Source organism: Arvicola amphibius, chromosome 3 (genome assembly GCF_903992535.2).
Source record: "Arvicola amphibius chromosome 3, mArvAmp1.2, whole genome shotgun sequence".
Lineage (NCBI taxonomy): Eukaryota > Metazoa > Chordata > Mammalia > Rodentia > Cricetidae > Arvicola > Arvicola amphibius.
Window position 1 is genome coordinate 188,357,177 of NC_052049.1, and position 21,086 is coordinate 188,378,262.

A 21,086-nucleotide genomic window follows, 5' to 3' on the forward strand; every position below is an offset into this window, starting at 1 on the left:
CTGATACACATTCTCAATCTCTTTTCATTCGGAAGAGACTGATTTAATCCCCCACCTCCACTGTATGTAAGTGCCACCTCTTGTGTTGCAGAATTCTGTAAGCTTTCTTAAATTCTTTATTTTTAATTATGGTATATGTGTCAAGGTGCCTGCCCTTGGGAGGGTGGTTGGAGACCACGAGCTGGCATTCTGAGTGGTCGTGAACTGCTGTGTACGGGTGCTGCCATCTGTTTTTTAAGGCTGATTTTAAGATTTGAGAGTGGAATGAGGAGATACTTGAGAAAATTGTGAAACTGTATGTTTGAATTTTACAATAGTGTTCATGTTTGTACCTCTTTGTCAAATTTTAATTGTTTCCTGATTAGTTGCTTAATTTACCCTCTAAGTCTATTACACCATTATCTGGACAATCCAGTGTGATCTTTTTCTCAGTTTAAAGCAGTCTTTTTCCTCTGTCACTTTTGGTGTTAAGGGAATTTAAGCATACGAATGGGTATGTTATGGATCTTAAATGCTCATTCTGTTTTCTGTATCATCACAGTATTTATTATAATCCTTTTAAAAAACAGGTATCACATAACCCAGACTGGTCTTAAGATTTCTGTGAAGCCAGAGATGGTCTTGGGCTTCTGATCCTCCTGCCACCACTCCCATAGACTAGAATAGAGCTGCTCCTGTGGTCAGCACCCTTCAGCCTTGCCAGGACTCTGCTTCTTATCACCACTCAGCAGTTTTATCTATTCTCGAAGCTCATGTGGTTGGTACATATGTTCTTTCTTCTCGTAATGACTTTTGTGAAATTTTGTGCCTGTTCCGTGGTAGGCAGCGGCAGCTAGGTCTTTTTCACTGCTCTCTGGTGTTCTGTTAGGTGAGCATATTACAATTTGTTCTGTTTTTGAGGGGCTTTTTCCCCCTCTCTCTCTTTGAACTTGGGTTTCTAGGTCGAATTAACATGAATAAAATATCTGTGAATAGTCTTTAACATGTTTTTAGGCAGCCACATCGATGACCTCAAAATTGAAAAAATTACAGTAACTATCCAGAGAATGGTAATCTAATAAGGCTATATACTTCCGTTAACCTTGAGTCAAGAGGGAGCACAACAAAGTGGCTGAGTAAATGAGAGATGAACTCAGAATGCCTGTGTTCTCAGAACATCCCGTCAGGTTTCAGTTAGGAATCGTGCATAGCTGCCTACTTCTCTGCAGTTTGTTTGTTGAGACGGGATCTCTCCGCATTGTTCTGTCTGTTTGGTGCTTGCTGTAGAAACCGGACTGGTCTGTAGCTCAGAGTTCCTTCTGCCTCTGCCAATGGCATGATGGGATTTAAGGTGTGCACCCCTGGCCTCCTCCCTGAAATTCTTCATTTTATCTCATTGTTCAGGTAGCTTTGCATTTGGGGGTGGACTGGGGACGGGTAAGAATTTTCTTTTGGGATCCACTTAACTTTAACTTACTAAAAACTTGCACACACATGCCTGTTGATGTCTGGGTAGTTAGGAGATCTCTGGAGAGCCAGAGCTTGCTCTCTCTATAAACTTCTCCAGTGTTTTGTCCCACAGAGTCTAGCTGCATTTACTTTCTCCTCAGCTCAGCCAGATAAGCGAGCTCTGCTTGGATTCTCCCGCCTGCACTGTGGCTTGTGATCCAAGGCTCTGCCTTCGTTTCTTCCTCTCACGATGGCTTTTCTGTGCTGCCTGCTGTCCAGTGTCGCAGAACTCGCGTTTCCTAGTCACTTAGAACAAGTACATCGCGTCCTTGCTACTCCGTCATGGCTGACAGACCGAAAGCCTGTGTTCTGTTCATAAGGATAAGCCAAAGTGTGAACTCAAGAGTTCAGCTTTTGAAACATGAAAGCCTTCCTTTTGTGTCCTGGTCTGTCTTCCTTTTCACTTTTGCCCAGGTACAGAAGTGCTGTTTCTTTGTCACCAGCGTTTAAGAGAACTGTGTACAGAGGTGTGGTGGGTTGGTCGTCTTGTCTGTTTCCTGCTTCTCAGGTGTTGGTTTGAGGGATGATCTCCAGAAATAAAGTTCTGTGATAACGTTTTGCTTTTAGTTCTTCTGTGCGTAGAACTCATTATTGTTCTGGTCTCGTTCATTCAGAGGTGGTTATTGTGTGTTACTGTGGATCAGGCACTCCCTGAGGTCTGCTTTATAAGGTGGAAGAATAATATGTGTTATGATAGTAATATAACAGCAGGTTCTTTGAAGCTGGACAGAGCCAAGAAAGGTGTGGGAATTTTGTCTGTGTTGTGGTCTGACATTCAGTGGAGTCAGGTGTTGGCCCGACAGGTGGTGGGAGAAGTGGCATTCGCGTTCAGCTGGTTGGAATGGATCATAGAGTGTGTGTGTTCACACGCTCCCCCCCGATCCAGGGGCTCTAGAAAGGGAGGCCCTGAGAAGAGTAGGCTGGCTGGAGGTTGTGTGCTCTTTTTGAGTGGGGGAAGGAAATGGTAGTGGTGTGTTTCGTGGTCTCTTGTGATTGTCTTAGATTGTATTCTTTAACATGTCTGTGAGTTTCATTCTTTAGTGGCCAGTAAAAGAAATTGCAATATCCGGCACCCCATATAGGGCCGAGTTTATCATCAGGACCACTGGTCACCTCTGTTCCACCAGCGTGCTCCCAAATAACCACACAGAGACTCTGTATTGATTATACATGCTTGGCTGATAGCTTAGTCTTGTTACTAACAGTCCCTGTCTCTAATTAATTATTAATTTGAAAATCATCGATGCATACCTAGCATTTGAACTCACGAGACTGGATATGGTTACCAGTATAATGGACTGGGGTAGCATGGGGAGGAGAAATGAGGCCAAGATTTGGTTGTGGATATAAGGGATCTGAGAAAGTCGAGGAGCATCAATAACTGAAGAAAAGATTTCCATGATGGATTTTTTTGTCCTTTGTTGTCACCCAGCCTAGGCTTTGCAGTTAGTATATAAATGCAATTATAATTACCTTTAATGATTTTGTTATATGAAATGGCATATAACCATTTGTATGCCATGAAAAATAATGATACAGGTGGTAAAGAATTCTCCCAGTTCACAAAAGTATGCAGAGAAGTTCTTTAGATACGTTGTAAGAAGACAACGGGCTGGAGAGATGGCTCAGAGGTTAAGAGCCCTGGCTCTTCTTCCAGAGTACCCAGCTTCAATTCCCGGCACCCACATGGCTCCTATCAACTGTCTCTAAGTCCAAGATCTAACACCCTCACACAGACATACGTGCAGGCAAAATACCAATGCAAATGAAATAAAAGTAAATAAATTATTAAAAAAAAGGAAAAGACAGCATGTCAGTTCCCTAGGCCAGCTTTCGAGGGGAGACCAGGGCAGAGAGAGGGGAGAAGTTTTATAGTAGTTGAGTAGAAAGTTACTTAGTCTCGTGAGCCATTCATGTGGGGTCCAGACTGGGATAGATAGGCAGGGATGCAGGCTTCTCACTGTCTTGTTAGCTAGGAAAGTTTAAAGTGTGGATCATTTTTTATTAGAACTTAGGTACCATGATGTCTGTATAAGACATGTTAAGTTACTGAGGTCAGTCTCCAAGGAGTTGTGGCCTAATTCCTGAGGTAAGAGTTTTAGTTTTATTCTTGTGCTTTTATCCTTACAGATCTCTTATCTTCTTTTTCTAGCTGAGTTACGAAATGGGACGAATTCTCATTCCACCCAGCCAAGGTAAGAAAAAGTCTTGCTGATAAGGAAAACGAAGGGTATAGTAGATCACTGTTTAGTGTGGTCAGAGATGCTTAGTTCAAAGTTTAGCTTGTCTTCAACCAGCTGGAAGTAGAGGACAATCGCATACTTCCCAATGCCTTCCCAGTTCCCGGCAAAAATATGGAGTGAATGACGTGATGATTCCTTGGGAAGGAACTACTTACTAATAGGCACTAGTAGGCGGCAGTCGCAGAAAAGCGGTGCCGGGCTCCGTGAAGTAGTCGCCTTCGATTCTATTTCCAGTAAAGGTGTGTGAGGGTATCTGCTGGGAAATAAATCTGGTGTGAGTTATGTGAAAATTTAAAAGGAGTAAATTTCAGTGGCGTAGGCCTAAGACTTGGACTATTATAGTAATGTGACAGGCAATTTGAGATTCAGTTTTTATAGTCTCCTTTCCCCAGCAAACTCACCTGTTCCTTTTTGTTTTGGTCTTAGTAATGAAGGTGATGCCATCAAAGTTTTTGTGAGAATTCGTCCTCCTGCAGAGGGCCCAGGACCTTCAGATGGAGAGCACAGCTTGTGCTTGTCTGTGCTCTCCCCGACGACGCTCCGGCTGCACTCCAACCCAGACCCCAAGACCTTTGTGTTTGATTATGTTGCAGGCATGGACACCACTCAGGTAGTGGCCATTGGAAACTTACCCTTTCATTAGGAAGATATGAGGCTTTGATTGTTGGAATTCAATTCTTGGTCACTTTTTAGTTGTGTAGATTTCAGATAAGAAAGCTAAAACTTCCATAAATGTTTTAACCTAATTTTATTAAGCTGTTGTCTTCTTTATTCTTCAAGCTTTGTCCAAGAATCACACAAAGCTGCTTTATGTTTCTTTTTATACATACTGATGAAGATAAATGAAGATTTCCAAGCCACTTAAACAATCCCTAAATAGTGTTCACTTTCAGCTTAAGGATTTAAGATGACTGTGAGCTTGTGAAAATGACTCTGTGGATAAAATCACTGCCTCAAAGGTCTCGCTAGCTGAGTTCAAACCCCGGAACCCACATAAAGAAGGTTACGGTTATGGGAGCAACTGCTTTGCTTTGCTTTGCTTTGCTTGCTTTCTTTCCTTCCATCCCTTTTTTGTTTTTCTTCTCCGCTTTGAGACAGGGTTTCTCAGTGTAGTCCTGGCTGTCCTGGAACTCACTTAGTAGACCAGACTGGCCTTAACTCACAGAGATCTGCCACCTCTGCCTCTAGAGTACTGGTGTTAAAGGCCTGTGCCACTACTGCAGTTTGATAGCTGCTTTTCTAATTAAATCCAATTTAATTAAAGTCTAATACCACTGTCTAACAGAACTTTCTGAAGTGGTGGAAATGTTTAATATTTGACCCACTACAGTAACTTCTGGCCATGTGGTGAATTAAATTTAATTAAAATTAAATAAAATTTAAAATTTGATTACTTGTGTGCATTAGCCATATGTGACTCTTAAACATTTGAAATATGGCTAGTATGTTAGATAATTCAAGTTAGTCACGTGTAGCTAATGGTTACTGTATCAGACATTGCAGGCCTTAATTTTTGTTTTGGGATAGGATCTTGTGTATCTCAGAGGAGTCTGGAGCACGCTGTGTAGCAAAGATGACCTCCAGCTCCTGAGTGCTGGGATTGCAGGCATGCACCGTGATGCCTGGTGTGTGTGGTGCTGGGATGGCAGGCGTGCACCGTGATGCTTGGTATGTGTGGTGCTGGGGATCAAACCCAGGACTGTGTATGCTAGGCAAGCACTCTGCTGAATGAATCAAATCTCCAGCCCCTCAGAGGTCTTTATTATACACTTGATATTTGTTTGCTTATTTTGTAAAATATTTAAATCTTTTTTTCTTTTCAGCTAGGGAGTTGATAGTCAATGCAAATATAACATGAGCTGCACAGTGGGCAGACAAGAGACAGACAACATTAATTATTAGTTGTATATTATTTAATAAATATGTCCAAAAGACCACTTTAGTATGTAATTAGTGTAGCTATCAGAAAGGTATTTTCCTGGCCACATGGCGGCGCACGCCTTTAATTCCAGCAGCACTTGGGAGGCAGATGCAGGCAGAACTCTGAGTTCAAGGCCAGCCTGGTCTACAGAGTGAGTTACCAGAGAAACCCTGTCTCAAAAAAAACAAAGGTATTTCCCATTTGAAGAGCATCTCCTATGTATTTCACACCTATACAACATTTCTGTTTGGACTAGTAACCTACATCAGGCTTTCAGTGGCCACACGTAGCTTACGGACAGTGTGGGTTTAGGAATTCTTGAACTGTTGATAAACTGCATATACCTATAAGTAAAAATAAAATAAAAATACTTTTAGTACAAATAATGACAAAATAAGTGAAGAAAATATAGAACTATGAATTTTGTGCTAACAAAATAATATTTGTATGTGATATGTAAAATTTAGATGCATGCATTTAAAATGTTTTTCTTATATGTATTGAGTGTTTTACCTGCATGTATGTATGTATGTGTGTGTTGTGTGCACATGCCTGATGTCCTTGGAGGTCAAAAGAGGGTGTCAGATACCCTGAACCTGGAGTTATGGATGGTTGTGAACCACCATGTGCATTCTGGGTATCAAACCTATACACAAAAGCAATGCATGCTTTTAATCACTGAGCCAACTCTCCATTTTATGTGTGTGGGCATTTTGCCTGCATATATGTCTGTGCACCATGTGTGTGTCCAGTGCCTTCTGTAACTAGAACTAGAGTTACTGTGGCTATGGGTCGGCCATGTGAGCGCTGAGAACTAGAGTTGCTGTGGCTATGGGTCTGCCACGTGAGCGCTGAGAACTAGAGTTGCTGTGGCTGTGGGTCTGCCACGTGAGCGCTGAGAACTAGAGTTGCTGTGGCTATGGGTCGGCCATGTGAGCGCTGAGAATCAAAGTAGGGTCCTCTGGAAGAGCAACCTGTAGTTCTCCTAATTACTGAGCTGTGTCTCCAGTCACCTGCGAGTTTTGTTTTTTTTTTCCCCTGGGACAGGGTCTTACTGTATAACTCTGGCTGTCCTGGAATTCACTACAGCCCAAGCTGGCCTTGAACTCCTGCCTACCTCTGCCTCCCAAGTGCTGGGATTAAAAGTCTTCACCACTATGCCCTGCTTGCTTTTTTTTTTAATAGAATTTTTTTTTTTTTTTTTACTAAAAAAACTGAAATGATTGGGAGATAGTGGAATCACTAAAGTACTAAGGTCCCAAGTTTCATCCTGAGATTCCATGTATGAGCAAAGGCAGAATTGGTGGTCTACACTTGTAATCCAAGTGGTGGGAAGGCAGAAATATGGATCACTGGGACTCACTGGCCAGCCTGCCTAGTCTACTTGTTGAGTTGACTTTGTCTCAAAATTAAACCAAAAACTACAGTGGGTAGCACTGGAGGAGCAACAGCCACAGTGTCATTTGCACCCCAACACATGCGTACACACATCTGTACATAAATATGTATGTACACCCGAAGAATTGAAATGCATTTGTAAACAATATCAACACTTTAAAAATAGTAAAACTGTGTTATAGAAATTGATAAGGCTGAAACCACAAAGTTGACACTGTGTCAGGTCTCTCAGAACCTTTCCCTGGTCGTGTTGCTCCCAAGCAGGAGACACACTTTTAGTCTTGACTTTATTGGGGGTTAATGGACCTAACGGTATCTGTAGTTCTGCCTTTTATCGTCTTTTATGGTTTTACCCGTTTTTCCTAAGTAGATGCAAACTTCAAGGAATCATGGGTCTTAAAGTCCAAGCACTCAGTTTTTGTTATATCATGAGATGTAGATTAGAAGTATTTTTATTTAACATGTTTGGTGCTTATTATTTGTAGGAGTCTGTGTTCTCAACAGTGGCTAAAAGCATTGTGGCGTCTTGCATGAGCGGTTATAATGGGACCATCTTTGCATAGTAAGTTGTTGTCTGTCTACATATAAAGGTATGATAGTGCTTGTAGTAGTTCCTACTTGTTGCTGCATTAATAAGTCACCCCAAACTTTAGTGGCATAAAATAACCGGTTTATTTTACAATTCTCTTAAGTCAAAAGTTCAGCATGGATCTTACTGGGCTTAGGTTAAGCTGTTACTGGAGCTTCATTCCTTCGGGCAGCTGTACAGAATCTTTTCTCCTTTCCCAGCCTAGAGACCATTCACCTTATGTGGCTCAGAGCCACTGACAGTGCAGTGTCTTTCTGACTTTTGCTCTGTCCCTGCAAAGGCTCTGGGTTTGCAGAGATGCCTGTTGTAGGTCAGCCTGACCTGGGCAATCAAGGTGAGTGGGTTGAGCTTTGTCTCTTGGAGATAAGAATGATATTTGAAATTTTTCTGAAAGAAAGGTTTGTCTGTTTTGTTTATTCGTCCATTTATATAATCTGTAGTCATGTATATTTATATTATACTTTGGGTTGTAATCCTGTGCTATAGTCTTATGTTGCTCATCTTGTTCCATCCTTGGTCACTGGGAGCTTTTTGAAGTTTCTGTACCCACTTGACATAGTCTGTCCTTCGATTTTTGAGCAATTTTCTTGCTTTATCACACTACCCAACTTTCCAAACTCTTATATTTTTCCTAAACTCGTTCTAGAACCATTAAAACCCTGGTTCCTTTTGTTGGAAAATAGTAATGAGAAACCAAGATCTGGCCCCTGAGGTGTATTTATTGCTATTGGACAGTGACTGCTTTGAGGCTTTCTCAGCAGACAGGGCTAGGAAATATATGTACATACCCTTGTGTCAGCAGAGAGATCTGGAATTGTTTCTGTATCATCTGCTCATGTAGATACCATGCTAAACATGGGTTTATACTGATGTCTGGCTCTGACCCAGTAACCACAGGGTTTATTCTAGCCTTTCTTTCTTGTTTATTACCCTTGCCATTGGTAATAAACCTTTTCCTGTCATCCCTTTATTAACCTATTCAGCCTTAGGATACATGTAAAATAGTTTCAGAATTAATAGGTATCACTGTGAGAAACATATTAGCTGTAAAGTATTAATGTGCAGTTCCCTTTCTGTGTGCCCTCCAGCACCATGAGATCCCGTCTACAGGGAGGAGATCTCTGGGCCTGTTCTCAAGTGAATGGTGTCTTCAGCAATAGGGAATGACCTTCCATCGCTTCGAGGGTAACCAAGGGCAACAGCAATAGTTGTATGTTCTGGGAGTCTCTTGGACACCCCTGCTCCCCAACTCAAAAGAGGGCTTCTCATGCTGTCATGTCTGATATTGGGATTTTAGGTTTTTGTTAGGTAATCTATTTATATATAGTTATATATATGGCATTTCATGTATTGTAGTCTTTTTAAGTAGATAATAGTGTGATTCCTTATGGCTTTTTCAGACCTCCATATTGTTATTTTACTGTCCTCCCTCCTTCTGTCTTTACCTCCGCCCTGCTCCCCAAAGAGCCTGCCCTTTCCTGTTGCCCGGGTCAGACCATTTGTAACCTGCTGTTGCCCTCTGTCTGGGCAGTGGTGCTGTCTCATGTTCTGATTTCTGTAGACTGTGTGCTCACTCACATCTGGAGACTTGGAGCTAGGGTCCTTTAAATGTTTCACTCTAAGACACAAGGTAGAAAGCTATTCTCTCATGCCTTCCCATAGCAGCGAGAATTTTTCCATAGATTATTTGAATGGTGAAATTCAAAATGACTTTGAGATAGCCACAGTTGCATCAGATTGCCTGTCTTCAGAACTGTTTTGGTTGGAGACTCTGGAGGCTGGCTTACTTGCTTGTTTATTTGTATTTATTTAGAGGAAGGGTTTCTGTGCAGCTCTGGCTATCCTGGAACTTGAACATATAGACCTTGAACTCAGAAAACTCTGCTGGCCTCTGCCTCCTGAGTACTGGGATTAAAGGCGTGCACCATTATGTCCAGCTCTGTAGGAATATTTATGCTAAGATTCACTCGTTAATATATTAATCAAATTTGTTTTTATATTTGTGGGTAGAACTTGGAGATAATCAAGTGATTTATTGGTTGGGTGATCATACAGATCTCAGAGATCTGCCTGCCTCTGCCTCGTACTGGGATTAAAGGCATGCTCCACCAGGTGCAGTCCTTAAATTAAAATAGACATTTAAATATCTTTTCCAGGCAGAGAACTTCAAAATTGCTACATTATTTAGCAAAAATTAGAAAGAGAAGTCTACTTGGTTCTGGTTGAATAACTTATGCTAGAAGATTCTGTCTCCATAACATACTGTTGTAGCTATTTATAAAAAAATGAGGTAAGCATCTGTTTTCTGGCTGAGATATGAGGTACAGTTAATTAAGGGAAAAGAAGGTTGCAGAGCAGTTTGGAAAGGATCTTCCCATTCCATCTTAGTAGACCATACTAAATAGGAGGATAGTCGGAATTTTATGTGTGAAAATAACACATAAAATTTTATCTTTCAGCGGGCAGACTGGCTCAGGGAAGACATTTACTATGATGGGTGAGTAACGACCAGTGTTTGCTGGCTAATGCATTTCCTGTAGTGACTACTTGGGGCGTGTTTTAGAAGGCATTATTTCTTTGTGTGATGTTGCTTTCATAAAAATATGGATGTTTCCCATGTTTCTACCAGATTGTGGATTCCTAGATAATCTGTTTGTTAATCCTGATTATAGCTATGTTCCTTAGCTCAATGCTTGGCATAGACCAGGTATAGATTGGGTGCTAGACACAATTTTATGTGTGTGTGTGTGTCTATTCATATATATACATACGTGTATGTGTGTGTGTGTGTGTGTAAAATCATATACATATGTGTGTGTTTATCTGCATAAGCTCTACCAAGGTCCAGATTCCTTGTTTATGGCTCCTGCCCTATCCCATGATACTATGATTGTTATCTTCATTATGTTTGCTTGGTTTGGAATGTCTGTCTACAAATGAGATTTTATAGAAAAATAATGTAAGATCACTCATGTAGCTAATATTATTTTCCTATGTCTGCTCTCCTCCTCTCCTTCCTTCCCTCCCTCCCTCCCTCCCTCCCCTTCTCCCTCCTCCTCTCCTCCCTTCCTTCCTTCCTTCCTTCCTTCCTTCCTTCCTTCCTTCCTTCCTTCCTTCCTTCCATTCGAGACAGGGTCTCATTGTGTGTAGTCCTAGCTATACTGGAACTTGCTCTATAGACCAGGCCTGCCTTGGACTTACATTCTTCTGCCTCTGTCTCCTCTGGAGTTTGGTATTTATAGTATATGGCACCTTGCCTAGCTCCTCCTTTCTTTCCTTTCTGTGATTCCCTCCCTAGGGATGCCCCCCCCCCCAACAGGATCTCATGTAGCCTAGACTGATCTCAAACTCACTGTGTAGCTATGGGTTTGGTTGAACTTCATCTTCCTATCTCAAGCTCCCAAGCAAGAATCACAAGTGTGCCTTTTACACCCAGCCTGTATTCTTAAAGTACAGTTTACAAGAACCATTCACAAACTTATAAGTGCAGTGCTACAGGCCTGTACAGAACAATTATAAGGTTTTCATAACTTCTCTGTACCCTTTTGTGCATACCAGTGTTGAAGGAGGCCCAGCTGCTCAGCCCCGAAATAATCACACAGAAACTGTATTATTTAAATCACTGTTCGGCCCATTACCTTTAGCTTCTTACATCTTAATTTAACCCATTTCTATTGATCTGTGTGTCGCCACGTGGCTGTGGCTTACTGGGTAAAGTTCCCAGCATTTGTCTTCTGCGGGGATCCGTGGCTTCTCTCACTCTGCCTTCTTTCTCCCAGCATTCAGTTTAGTTTTCCCCGCCTACCTAAGTTCTGCCCTATCAACAGGCCAAGGCTGTTTTTTATTCATTAATGATAATCACAGCATACAAAGGGGAATCACACATCATACCAGCCACCTGTTATGCCTAGAGCCTTTGGTCTCTAGGGTATACTTAACTAATATTTGTAATACTGAAGGTGTATGTCACAAACAATCCCACACCAGTTTGGAATTATGATTAATAGAATGGTTATTTATTTAAAAGGGAAAAACTTACAGATCACCGTCCCAGCCAACAGCCCTCTGCGCAATCAGGAAGGGAGCCTAGTCGCCGGCGGAGCCAGAAGCCAGAGAGCAAGCAGAGGGCAGTTGCTGCTTTTTTAAAGAAGGAGAGACCATGCCTCAATGGGCTGGTATCTCAGCAGCTATTGGCTGAAGGAGCGGAAGGAGCTCCCACAACATAATACCTTCTATATCATTTTGGTATTTTGTTTGTTTGGTTGGTTTTTTTGTGGGTTTGTTGTTGTTGTTGTTTTTTGTTTGTTTGTTTGTTTGTTTTTGTTTTGTTTTGTTTTTCCAAGACAGAGTTTCTCTGTAGCTTTGGGGCCTGTCCTGGAACTTGCTCTTGTAGACCAGGCTGGCCTTGAACTCACAGAGATCTGCCTTTCTCTACCTCCCAAGTGCTGGAATTAAAGGCGTGCGCCGCCGCCACCACCAGGCTCATTCTGATTTTTTTTCTTTTGAGAGTGGGTTGCTGTTTATCCCAGGCAGCTGTGACCTTGCAGCAGTGTTTGCTTTAGTCTCTTTGTCCTGGGATTGCCAGTGTGCTGCACCTTTCCTTTCTTACTCTGTCGCCCTAGCTGTCCCTGAGCTCTGTAGATCAGGCTGGCATCAAACACCCAGTGATCTACCTGAATGTGCTTCCTGAGTGCGCAGACTAAAGGTGTTTGCTAACAGGCTACCACCCCTTTCTGCGCTCTCTCTCTCTCTCTCTTTCTCTCTCTCTCTCAAACAAAAAGAAAGAAAATCAAACAAGCAAATAAGATCAATAAGACAAAATGTCCAAGCAAAAAAATCCTCAAAAAAACCCCAACAAACAAACGTGACGTTTGTTTTGTGTTGGCCAGCTACTCCTGGGCACAGGGCCTGCCCTGGAGAGTGGTGGGTAGGCATGGCGACACTCCATTGGAGAAAACTAATTTTCCCTTTGTCATTGAGTATCAGTTGATGGGACTCTGTGTCAAGTTCTTCTCGTTGCTGGGACTCGGTTTGACTTGAATCTGCTAGACCTTTCCAAACTATAAATGATGCTAGAGTTGTCTGGGAAAACAAACTTTCATCTGGTATAAGCATTCAGCTCACTCTTTTGGTTTTTTTCTACTCAGGAATTATAGGTGGGCAAGGAGAAGCTTTTCAGAGGGTGGTTATTGGCAGCTCCTGTAGCTCTTTGCATGGGATACCAGTGAGTGCTGGCATAGCAGGCAGGTCTGAAGAGGGACAGACAGTTCCAGCTCAGCTGTTGCAGGCCTCAGGTGGTAGAATTTGTAGCAGGATGTTGGGATTCCTTAGTCCTTGGTAGAAGCTGGTGTTGCAGCTTCCAAGTAGGCCTACATAATGAGATTCTTTAGCTCTTTACGATTAACACGCAAGACTTCCTAAGGTATGATAATTTAGTCCCACCTGCAAGCAAGTAATCATCAGCTGAGTGCCCCTAATGCAATTCATTCCTGTGTCATCTACTGGAAGTCTGTCCCTGATCCTGTAGGCTTAAGGCTCGCCTGAGGTTCCCTCCTCTAAGATGACCCTAGCGTGTGTTGAGGTGACAAAATCTAGCCAGCACAAAGAGTAAGCTGCCGACCCATTTCTCCAGCCCTCTGGATTTTCTGGGGATGAAAATTGTTTTGGGAATGACTGTAAAGCATTGACTGGTGATCAACTCTACCTTTGGTGTCTCTCTCCTCCTCCTTGAGGCTGGGAGGTGAGGACCTAAGCCTGTGGTCCCTCAGGCCTCCAGTCCCTCATCCTGTCGCTCGCTATGAAAGAACTTTCTAAACATGGCTTTATTAGCATCATGCGATTTTGAGTGGATTTGTTGTAAATAGTCTTTCTCCATTATTGCTCTAAACTGTCATGTGGCTGCTTCAGGAGTCAGGGACACAGGCTCAAATTCTTGAGGAAAGGATATGCTTATCACCCTATTCACTTAGGAAATAACAAGGGATATAGAACTTGTCAGCTAGGAGCTGTCAAGGTACATCAGAGTATAAATACCACATCACAAACTAAAGCTATTATTCCTTACAACTCTTATACATCTGTCCTTCCCCAGTTGTGAAAAAACAGAAAAAACACCCTACATTAATGTCTGTTAGTAACCAGGGGAAATGTCATTAGTGTGACCTTCCTACTGGTGTTTTTTTTTAACTGCCCAATTAAAAAAATGATAGCAAATCCTAATTTTTAGCACTTAATGTGCTCGATGTCCAACTGTAATTTATTTGCAAACTTTCAGATCTTTCAACAGCTCTCTGGTTATTGACATCGTTACCCCTATTTTGTAGTTGAAAGTTATGAAGCTTAGGACACAGTGTGGGTTAATGGCTTAGAGGACAGACCAGTCTGAGCCTTAGTTTCTTTTCTCTGGCTGTGAGAGGACCTCATGACCAAGGCAACTTACAGAAAAAGCGTTAATCACAACTTAAAGTTTAAGAGGGTGGGCCCATGACTATCATGGCGAGGAACATGGCAGCAGGCAGACAGTAGCTGAGAGCTTCTGATCCACAAGCAAGAGGCCTAGAGAGTTAACTAAGAATCACCACTTCAAAGCCCATCGCCAGTGACACACCTCCTCCAATAAGGCCACACCTCCTAACCCTTTTCAGTTTTCCTAACTGCAAATCCAGCATGCAAATATAGGCGCCTATGGGGGACTATTACCATTCAAGCCATCAATCCGTCTGTGAACACAAAGGTCACCTGCTTGAATAGAGTAAATAGAGTGCAGTCGCTCAGTCCCTGACACTTGGAAGTCACCTGTGTAAATAGAGTGCAGTCGCTCAGTCCCTGACACTTGGAAGTCACCTGTGTAAATAGAGTACAGTCACTCAGTCCCTGACACTTGGGAGTCACCTGTGTAAATAGAGTGCAGTCACTCAGTATCTGACACTTGGAAGTCACCTGTGTAAATAGAGTGCAGTCGCTCAGTCCCTGACACTTGGAAGATGTGAAGCTTAGCATGGGGATAGATCACACAATTTTTAGAATTGGTTGGTGGTTGCTGTGGGCCTTCCCTTCAGTTTCACTAATGGGCAGCTTTATTATTTGGTCTATCACAGATGTAAATGTAACTTGCTTGAACCAGAACTAGGAAGTTGGTTATACTAAGTATCATTTTATTTCTGTATAAACCGCCTTCTGATATTGCCATTGTTTTATTCTTTTTTCTCAGGACCATCAGACTCCGATAATTTTTCTCATAATCTGAGAGGAGTAATCCCACGAAGTTTTGAATATTTGTTTTCCTTAATTGATCGTGAAAAAGAAAAGGTAAAGCTTACTGTAAAAATTAAATGTTGGGAGGCTGGAGAGATGGCTCAGCGGTTAAGAGCACTGGCTGCTCTTCTAGAGGACCCACATTCAATTCCCAGCACCCACATGGCAGTTCACAGTCTGTAACTCCAGGGGACCTGATGCCTTCTTCTAGCCTCTGGGGGTACCGGGAATACACATGGTGCACAGACATACATATAGGCAAAGCACCCATACCAATAAATTAAAAACAAAAAACTTAAATGAAAAAATAAAATGCGGATAGAGAGCTTGCCTAGAATGCAGTAGGCCCTGGGTTTGATTCCCAACACTGAAAAAGCTGAGTGCATTGGTAATCCCATCATTCTGGAGGTAGAAGCATGAAGATCATAATTTCAAGGTCATCAGAAGTTCAAAGCCATCCTAATCGGTTTAGAGTGTTCAAGGCTAGCCTGATTGACAGCATACACAAAAGAACTGATTGCTTCTGGTGCTCTCAAAGCTTTTTATGGGAGAAAAGTGTATAGAAGAATCTCAGTCAAGGAAAATAAAGTACAGTGATTTAAATGAGAAATACCGCCCTCCTCCCCCATAGTCTCAAGCATTTAAATTTTTGGTCTCTACGTGGTTGCACTTTTTGAGGAGTCTGAGGAAGTACGGCCTTGCTAAGGAGTATGTCATTGGAAATGGGATTTGAAGAAAGTCTCAACACCATTTCGAGTTCACTCTCTCTGCTTCTTGCTTGTGTTTTGAGATTTGAGCCCTTAGCTTCTGGTTCCTCTGACAGTTGTTCCTCACAGCTCCCTTCCTTCTGCTGTCAAGGACTCTGTCCCCATGGAAGCTCTGACTTCTGTAAGCTGTCTTGGTTTGGGTGTTTTATCACAGCACTCGTAAAGCAGCTAGTAACTCGATACACTAGAAGTCCCATCATCTAGCTGTATCCAGGCTTAACGGTGTGTGTAAGTCCTCATGATATACATTAATGATGGACCCATCCTTTAAGTCCTCATGGTGTACATTAATGGTGGACCCATCATCCTTTGTTGGCTGTACTTGCTTGTACCTCACTGTCATCTTGCTCTTTGTGGATTAGAACTCCGTCATCTGAGAATATCGTCTCTTCCCTCTCATTGGCTCCTTGGTTGGACCATTCTCATGGTTGCATTTACTTAGCTTGGTAGATTCCAGAGTTAAGAATCCTTGGTATTGAGTACTTTATATATTTGTGTACCAAGGAAATTGGTAAGTAGCATTGATTTACTATTTATTCCTTTGCAAAAATACCCCTAACATTGCATTTAAACATATAAATTGCATGACATTAAATAATTAAATTTAACACCATGTGTTTCTATGGTTACATTTTAAAAAAATTATTTATTTTTATGAATATCGTGTGTCTTGTGTACCACAGGCAAGCCTGGTGCCTGAGACCAGAGATCATGTTGGGTCCCCTGGGACTGGACTTACTGATAATTGTGAGCCTCCCTGTGTGCTGAGAATCTAATGGGGGTCTTCTGGAAAAGCAGCCCAGTGCTCTTAACCAATAAGCAATCTCTCCAGCCCCTAGTTGGCATTTGTTTTGTTTTGTTTGTTTTTTAAAACAATTTTTAAAAGAATTTATTTCTATTTTAAGTATATTAAGTATTTTACCAGCACGTAAGTGCACCATATGTGTAAAGTGCTTGTAGAGGCCAGAAGAAGACAACACATACGGAATTGATGTTGTGAAAAAATATCTGTGGGTGCTGGAAATCAAGCCCAAGTCTTGTAGAAGAGCTGCAAGTGCTTTTAACCAGTTACTGAGCCATCTCTCCAACCCCAAAAGTTTTCAGGATGAATTAATTTCAGTCTTTTAAAAAACATAAATCTTTTTTAAAAAATATTTACTTATTTATTTATTATGTATACATTATTCTGTCTGTGTGTCTGCAGACCAGAAGAGGGCAGCAGACCTCATTACAGATGGTTGTGAGCCATGTGGTTGCCAGGAATTGAACTCATGACCTTTGGAAGAACAGGCAATGCTCTTAACCACTGAGCCATCTCTCCAGCCCAAGAACAGAAATCTTACTTCAAGTAAAACTTTATCTGAGCTGATGATATGGTCCAGCGTATAGACAGTTGCCACCAATACTGATGGCTCAAGTTTGGTCCCTGCGACCAGAAGTTATCCTCTGATCTACACGTACATGCATATACATAAAAGCACAATAAATAAATATTAAAAGACAAAACTAGGAGGAAGTTCACTATGGAAGACAGTAGAAACCCATTTGAGCTGCTCAGTTCTCGTGTCCACGGGCAGGCTCCGTGGTACCTTTCCAAACTGGACTTCTGGGACCAAGTGATGATGCTTAAAGTTAACTAATGTTTTGAAATTAGTTTTCCAGATTAATTTCACTTAGCTCTCAATACTTTACTTTATATATTAAAGAACAATAGGAAAGCATACCTGCAGTAGCTCATGGAAACTGAGGGTGAATGTGTGAAGTGTGTGCTGACTGAGCTTTTTTTTACAGGCTGGCACTGGGAAGACGTTCCTGTGTAAGTGCTCCTTTATTGAGGTCTACAATGAGCAGATTTATGACCTGCTGGACTCAGCGTCAGCCGGACTATACTTGAGGGAGCACATAAAGAAGGGCGTCTTTGTGGTCGGTGCCGTGGAGCAGGTGGTGACCTCAGCTGCTGAGGCCTATCAGGTACCCTGCCCCGAGGAGGGCATGCTTGATGCTTAGGCAGTAAGCATGCCTTGAAAGTGCCCTCATCTTCAAAGACTCAAGAATTGAGTTTCAGGGGGCTGGAGAGATGGCTCAGAGGTTAAGAGCATTGCCTGCTCTTCCAAAGGTCCTGAGTTCAATTCCCAGCACCCACATGGTGGCTCACAACCATCTGTAATGGGGCCTGGTGCCCTCTTCTGGCCTGCAGGTATACACACAGACAGAATATTGTATACATAATAAATAAATAAATATTTTTAAAAAAAAGAATTGAGTTTCATAAAGGCGAGAAGTAAAGAGAAAAGAATGTGTAGTCGGAGACTGTTCTTTTGTTCCCCAGCCACCCAGACCCAAATAATCACACAGAAACTATATTAATTACAATACTATTTGGCTGGTCTATTAGCTCAGGCTTCTTATTAACTAACTCGTACATCTTAAATTAACCCATTTCTATTAATCTGTGTATTACCGCCCTTCCTGGACGTGTTGTGGAGATCCTGTAGCCCTGGCCCACAGGACTGCCCCCCACTCCCCACCCCACCCTCACCACCTGTGCTTCAGCAGATCACAGATGGGGTGGGTGTTGGGGTGAGCCCACACTTAACCTGGTTCTGGGCCCGTATGTCTTAATTTTTAAAGTTAACATTAAAAGGTCAACATATAGTACATTAGGTCCTGTAATTTTTTTTTTAATTTTAAGTATTCAAGCAAATGTGCTTCTATTGCTTTGGGATCTGTCCTGTGTTTGAGAGATGTCTTTTTTGTTTGTTTGTTTTGCTTTGTTTTGTTTTTGAGACAGGGTTTTTTTGTGTAATTGCCCTGACTGTCCTTCCTCACTCTATAGGCTGGCCTCTTAACTCAAAGAGATCCACCTGCCTCTGCTTCCTGAGTACTGGGATTAAAGGCAAGGCATCTTTTTTTAAAGCTCTGCAAATATATAGCTGACCTAATATTAAATATATTTATTTAATTCTATGAGAAGGGAGCATTAAAGTACTGTTGAAGAACTATGAAAACTACAAATAATTTCAGTTTTATACTGTGTTTTGTTAATAGTTTTTTAATAACTAGCATTTATTATATTTTATGCCAAGTACTATGTTAATGTTTATATATATATACAGTATGTATATATATAAACATATGTATTATATAAATACACACATATAGAGTCGTGTGTGTCTGTGTATGTGTGTGTGTGTTTGTGTGTGTATGTGTGTGTGTGTCTATGTGTGTGTGTATAACATATGATGTATAATGGTGATGGGCAGTAGTCTTCTCACCATTCCTACAGCTTTCCTTCCGATCTTCGTGTTAAGTATATGCTACTTAGAACTTGTGATAATATGAATTCTGACAAAGCTAGATAACCGTGCAAAGTCTGTGAGTGCTCCCACCCCTGTTCCAAAGGGAAATTACTATGTTGTGAATGTGGATAATTACCTATGTGTTATGATTTTTTCATATTACAATGAGAGATTATTAAGTGCTTATTTTGTATTTTGAGTTCGTCTTGGGTAGTATATTTTCCTTCTTCCCTAGGTCTTATCTAGAGGATGGAGGAACAGGCGTGTAGCGTCGACATCCATGAACAGAGAATCCTCTAGGTCTCATGCAGTCTTTACAATCACAATAGAATCAATGGAGAAAAGCAACGAAACTGTGAACATTCGGACCTCCCTCCTCAACCTGGTGGATTTAGCAGGGTCTGAGAGACAGAAAGATACCCATGCAGAAGGGATGAGGTTGAAGGTGGGAATGAAATTACAGCGTTCATATTTAACTGTGAATACACAAAGTATAGTGAAGACCTCAGAAGAAACAAGAATTGTCCCTGCTCACAGGAGCAACGGTTTTACGAGGTCATGACAGTAAACTGAAATGAGATAGGACAGGTCTGTCAGGACAAGAGTGACGGGAAGGATGGTGGGGAGTGACTACTGGGAAGACAACTGGAAAAGAAGTGGCTTCTGGGTAGCTGTCTCATAGACACCAAGGTTCTATGGGAAGGAGGAGCGGGGAACACCTGCCCTGCAGAGTGATGTCTCGAGGTTTGCTGGGCCTTGCAGAGTAAATGTGTATTGGGTATTTCAGTGTGTATCAGCGAATAGATCAATTATAGAGCAAGAAAGCCCAGGTCAGTTAGGACCAGAAGTGCCAGGTCAAGTGTATACTCCTCCTTCTAAACCCTGGAAAACATTTTAAAAGTTTAGAGCAAATGTGTAGGTAGCTTTATGTAGAAAGCCTGTTTTATAACCACTTAGATCCATTTTTAAGTCTTTACTGCCAGAATCAAGGGGAGAGCAGTCATCTATAATCTTTGAGGTGGGAACGTACCTAGCCTGAGCTGTTTGGCAGTGGGACAGAAATTTAGTATGACATGTTTTGTGAGTGTGATGTAGTTTAGCAATGGGATCTAAGAAATCTGAGCCTACTGAGCTTGCAGTCAGCAAAAGGCTCATGTTTCTGTCAAGAAAGGAACATGTTTGTAGAGGTACTTCTAGACTTATAGTGATATTACCTCCAAAGAAATTTGGTTAAGATGAAATATCCTAAATCAGAAGTTTATTCAACAAATCTAACATGCTAAACATCCCAACTCAGCAATGTCTCATGTGGTCTGGAGCTGCAGCTTGCTGCTGCGGAAAGGTAATGAGAGAATGTTTTATCACATTTGATTCACTGGGAGAAATAAAAATTCAAATCCCAAGTCTAGTGCATTTATAAATTGTAGCTTTCTGCGGTTACAGTGTGCATGAAGTAGGAAACGGGAATAGCTGAGCACATTGCTTGAGTTTAGACGCTGCTTCTCTTTTGTCCTCGCCTTGCTCCTTAAATATTAGCTCAGAACGCTGAAGAGTGACATTGCACCTGTATTTTTGCTTTCCCCTACTTCCTCAGGAAGCAGGTAACATAAACCGATCACTGAGCTGCCTGGGCCAGGTCATCACTGCACTTGTTGACGTGGGCAATGGAAAACAGAGGCATGTCTGCTACAGAGACTCCAAACTTACCTTCTTACTTCGGGTAAAGCCGAGCACTGACTCCTGCCACCAGCATTATGCCCAGTGGAACTGATAGGGGAGATTTTCTTAGCCTTTATTATTTACAATCTAAAACATACCGTTGATGTTATTAAACAGGATTCGCTTGGTGGTAATGCCAAAACATCCATAATTGCAAATGTTCATCCAGGATCCAGGTGTTTTGGGGAAACACTGTCAACACTTAATTTTGCTCAAAGGGCCAAGTTGATCAAAAACAAGGTAACTTCTGGAGTATTTAATATATCAAATAAATTAGAAAATTATTTGCATCTACTTTTTTGTGATTAATGTTACCACTAATCTTTCTTCTGTAGAAGTTCATCTTGGTTGTACAAGTTTGCTCTTCTTCCTTCCCTCCCTTCTTTTCCTTTTTTCTTGATGCAGTTT

At 41.7% G+C, this 21,086-nt stretch overlaps 1 protein-coding gene across 1 annotated transcript in view; it reads left to right on the top strand.

The window, feature by feature from the left end:
* Kif15 (kinesin family member 15) overlaps positions 1-21,086 on the top strand; it is a 55,739-nt gene that overhangs the window by 948 nt on the left and 33,705 nt on the right. The window contains 9 exon segments of the mRNA XM_038323023.1: positions 3,641-3,683; positions 4,158-4,341; positions 7,536-7,612; positions 10,099-10,136; positions 14,850-14,947; positions 17,452-17,631; positions 19,195-19,404; positions 20,554-20,679; positions 20,796-20,918. Coding sequence (XP_038178951.1) covers positions 3,641-3,683; positions 4,158-4,341; positions 7,536-7,612; positions 10,099-10,136; positions 14,850-14,947; positions 17,452-17,631; positions 19,195-19,404; positions 20,554-20,679; positions 20,796-20,918 — 1,079 coding nt within the window.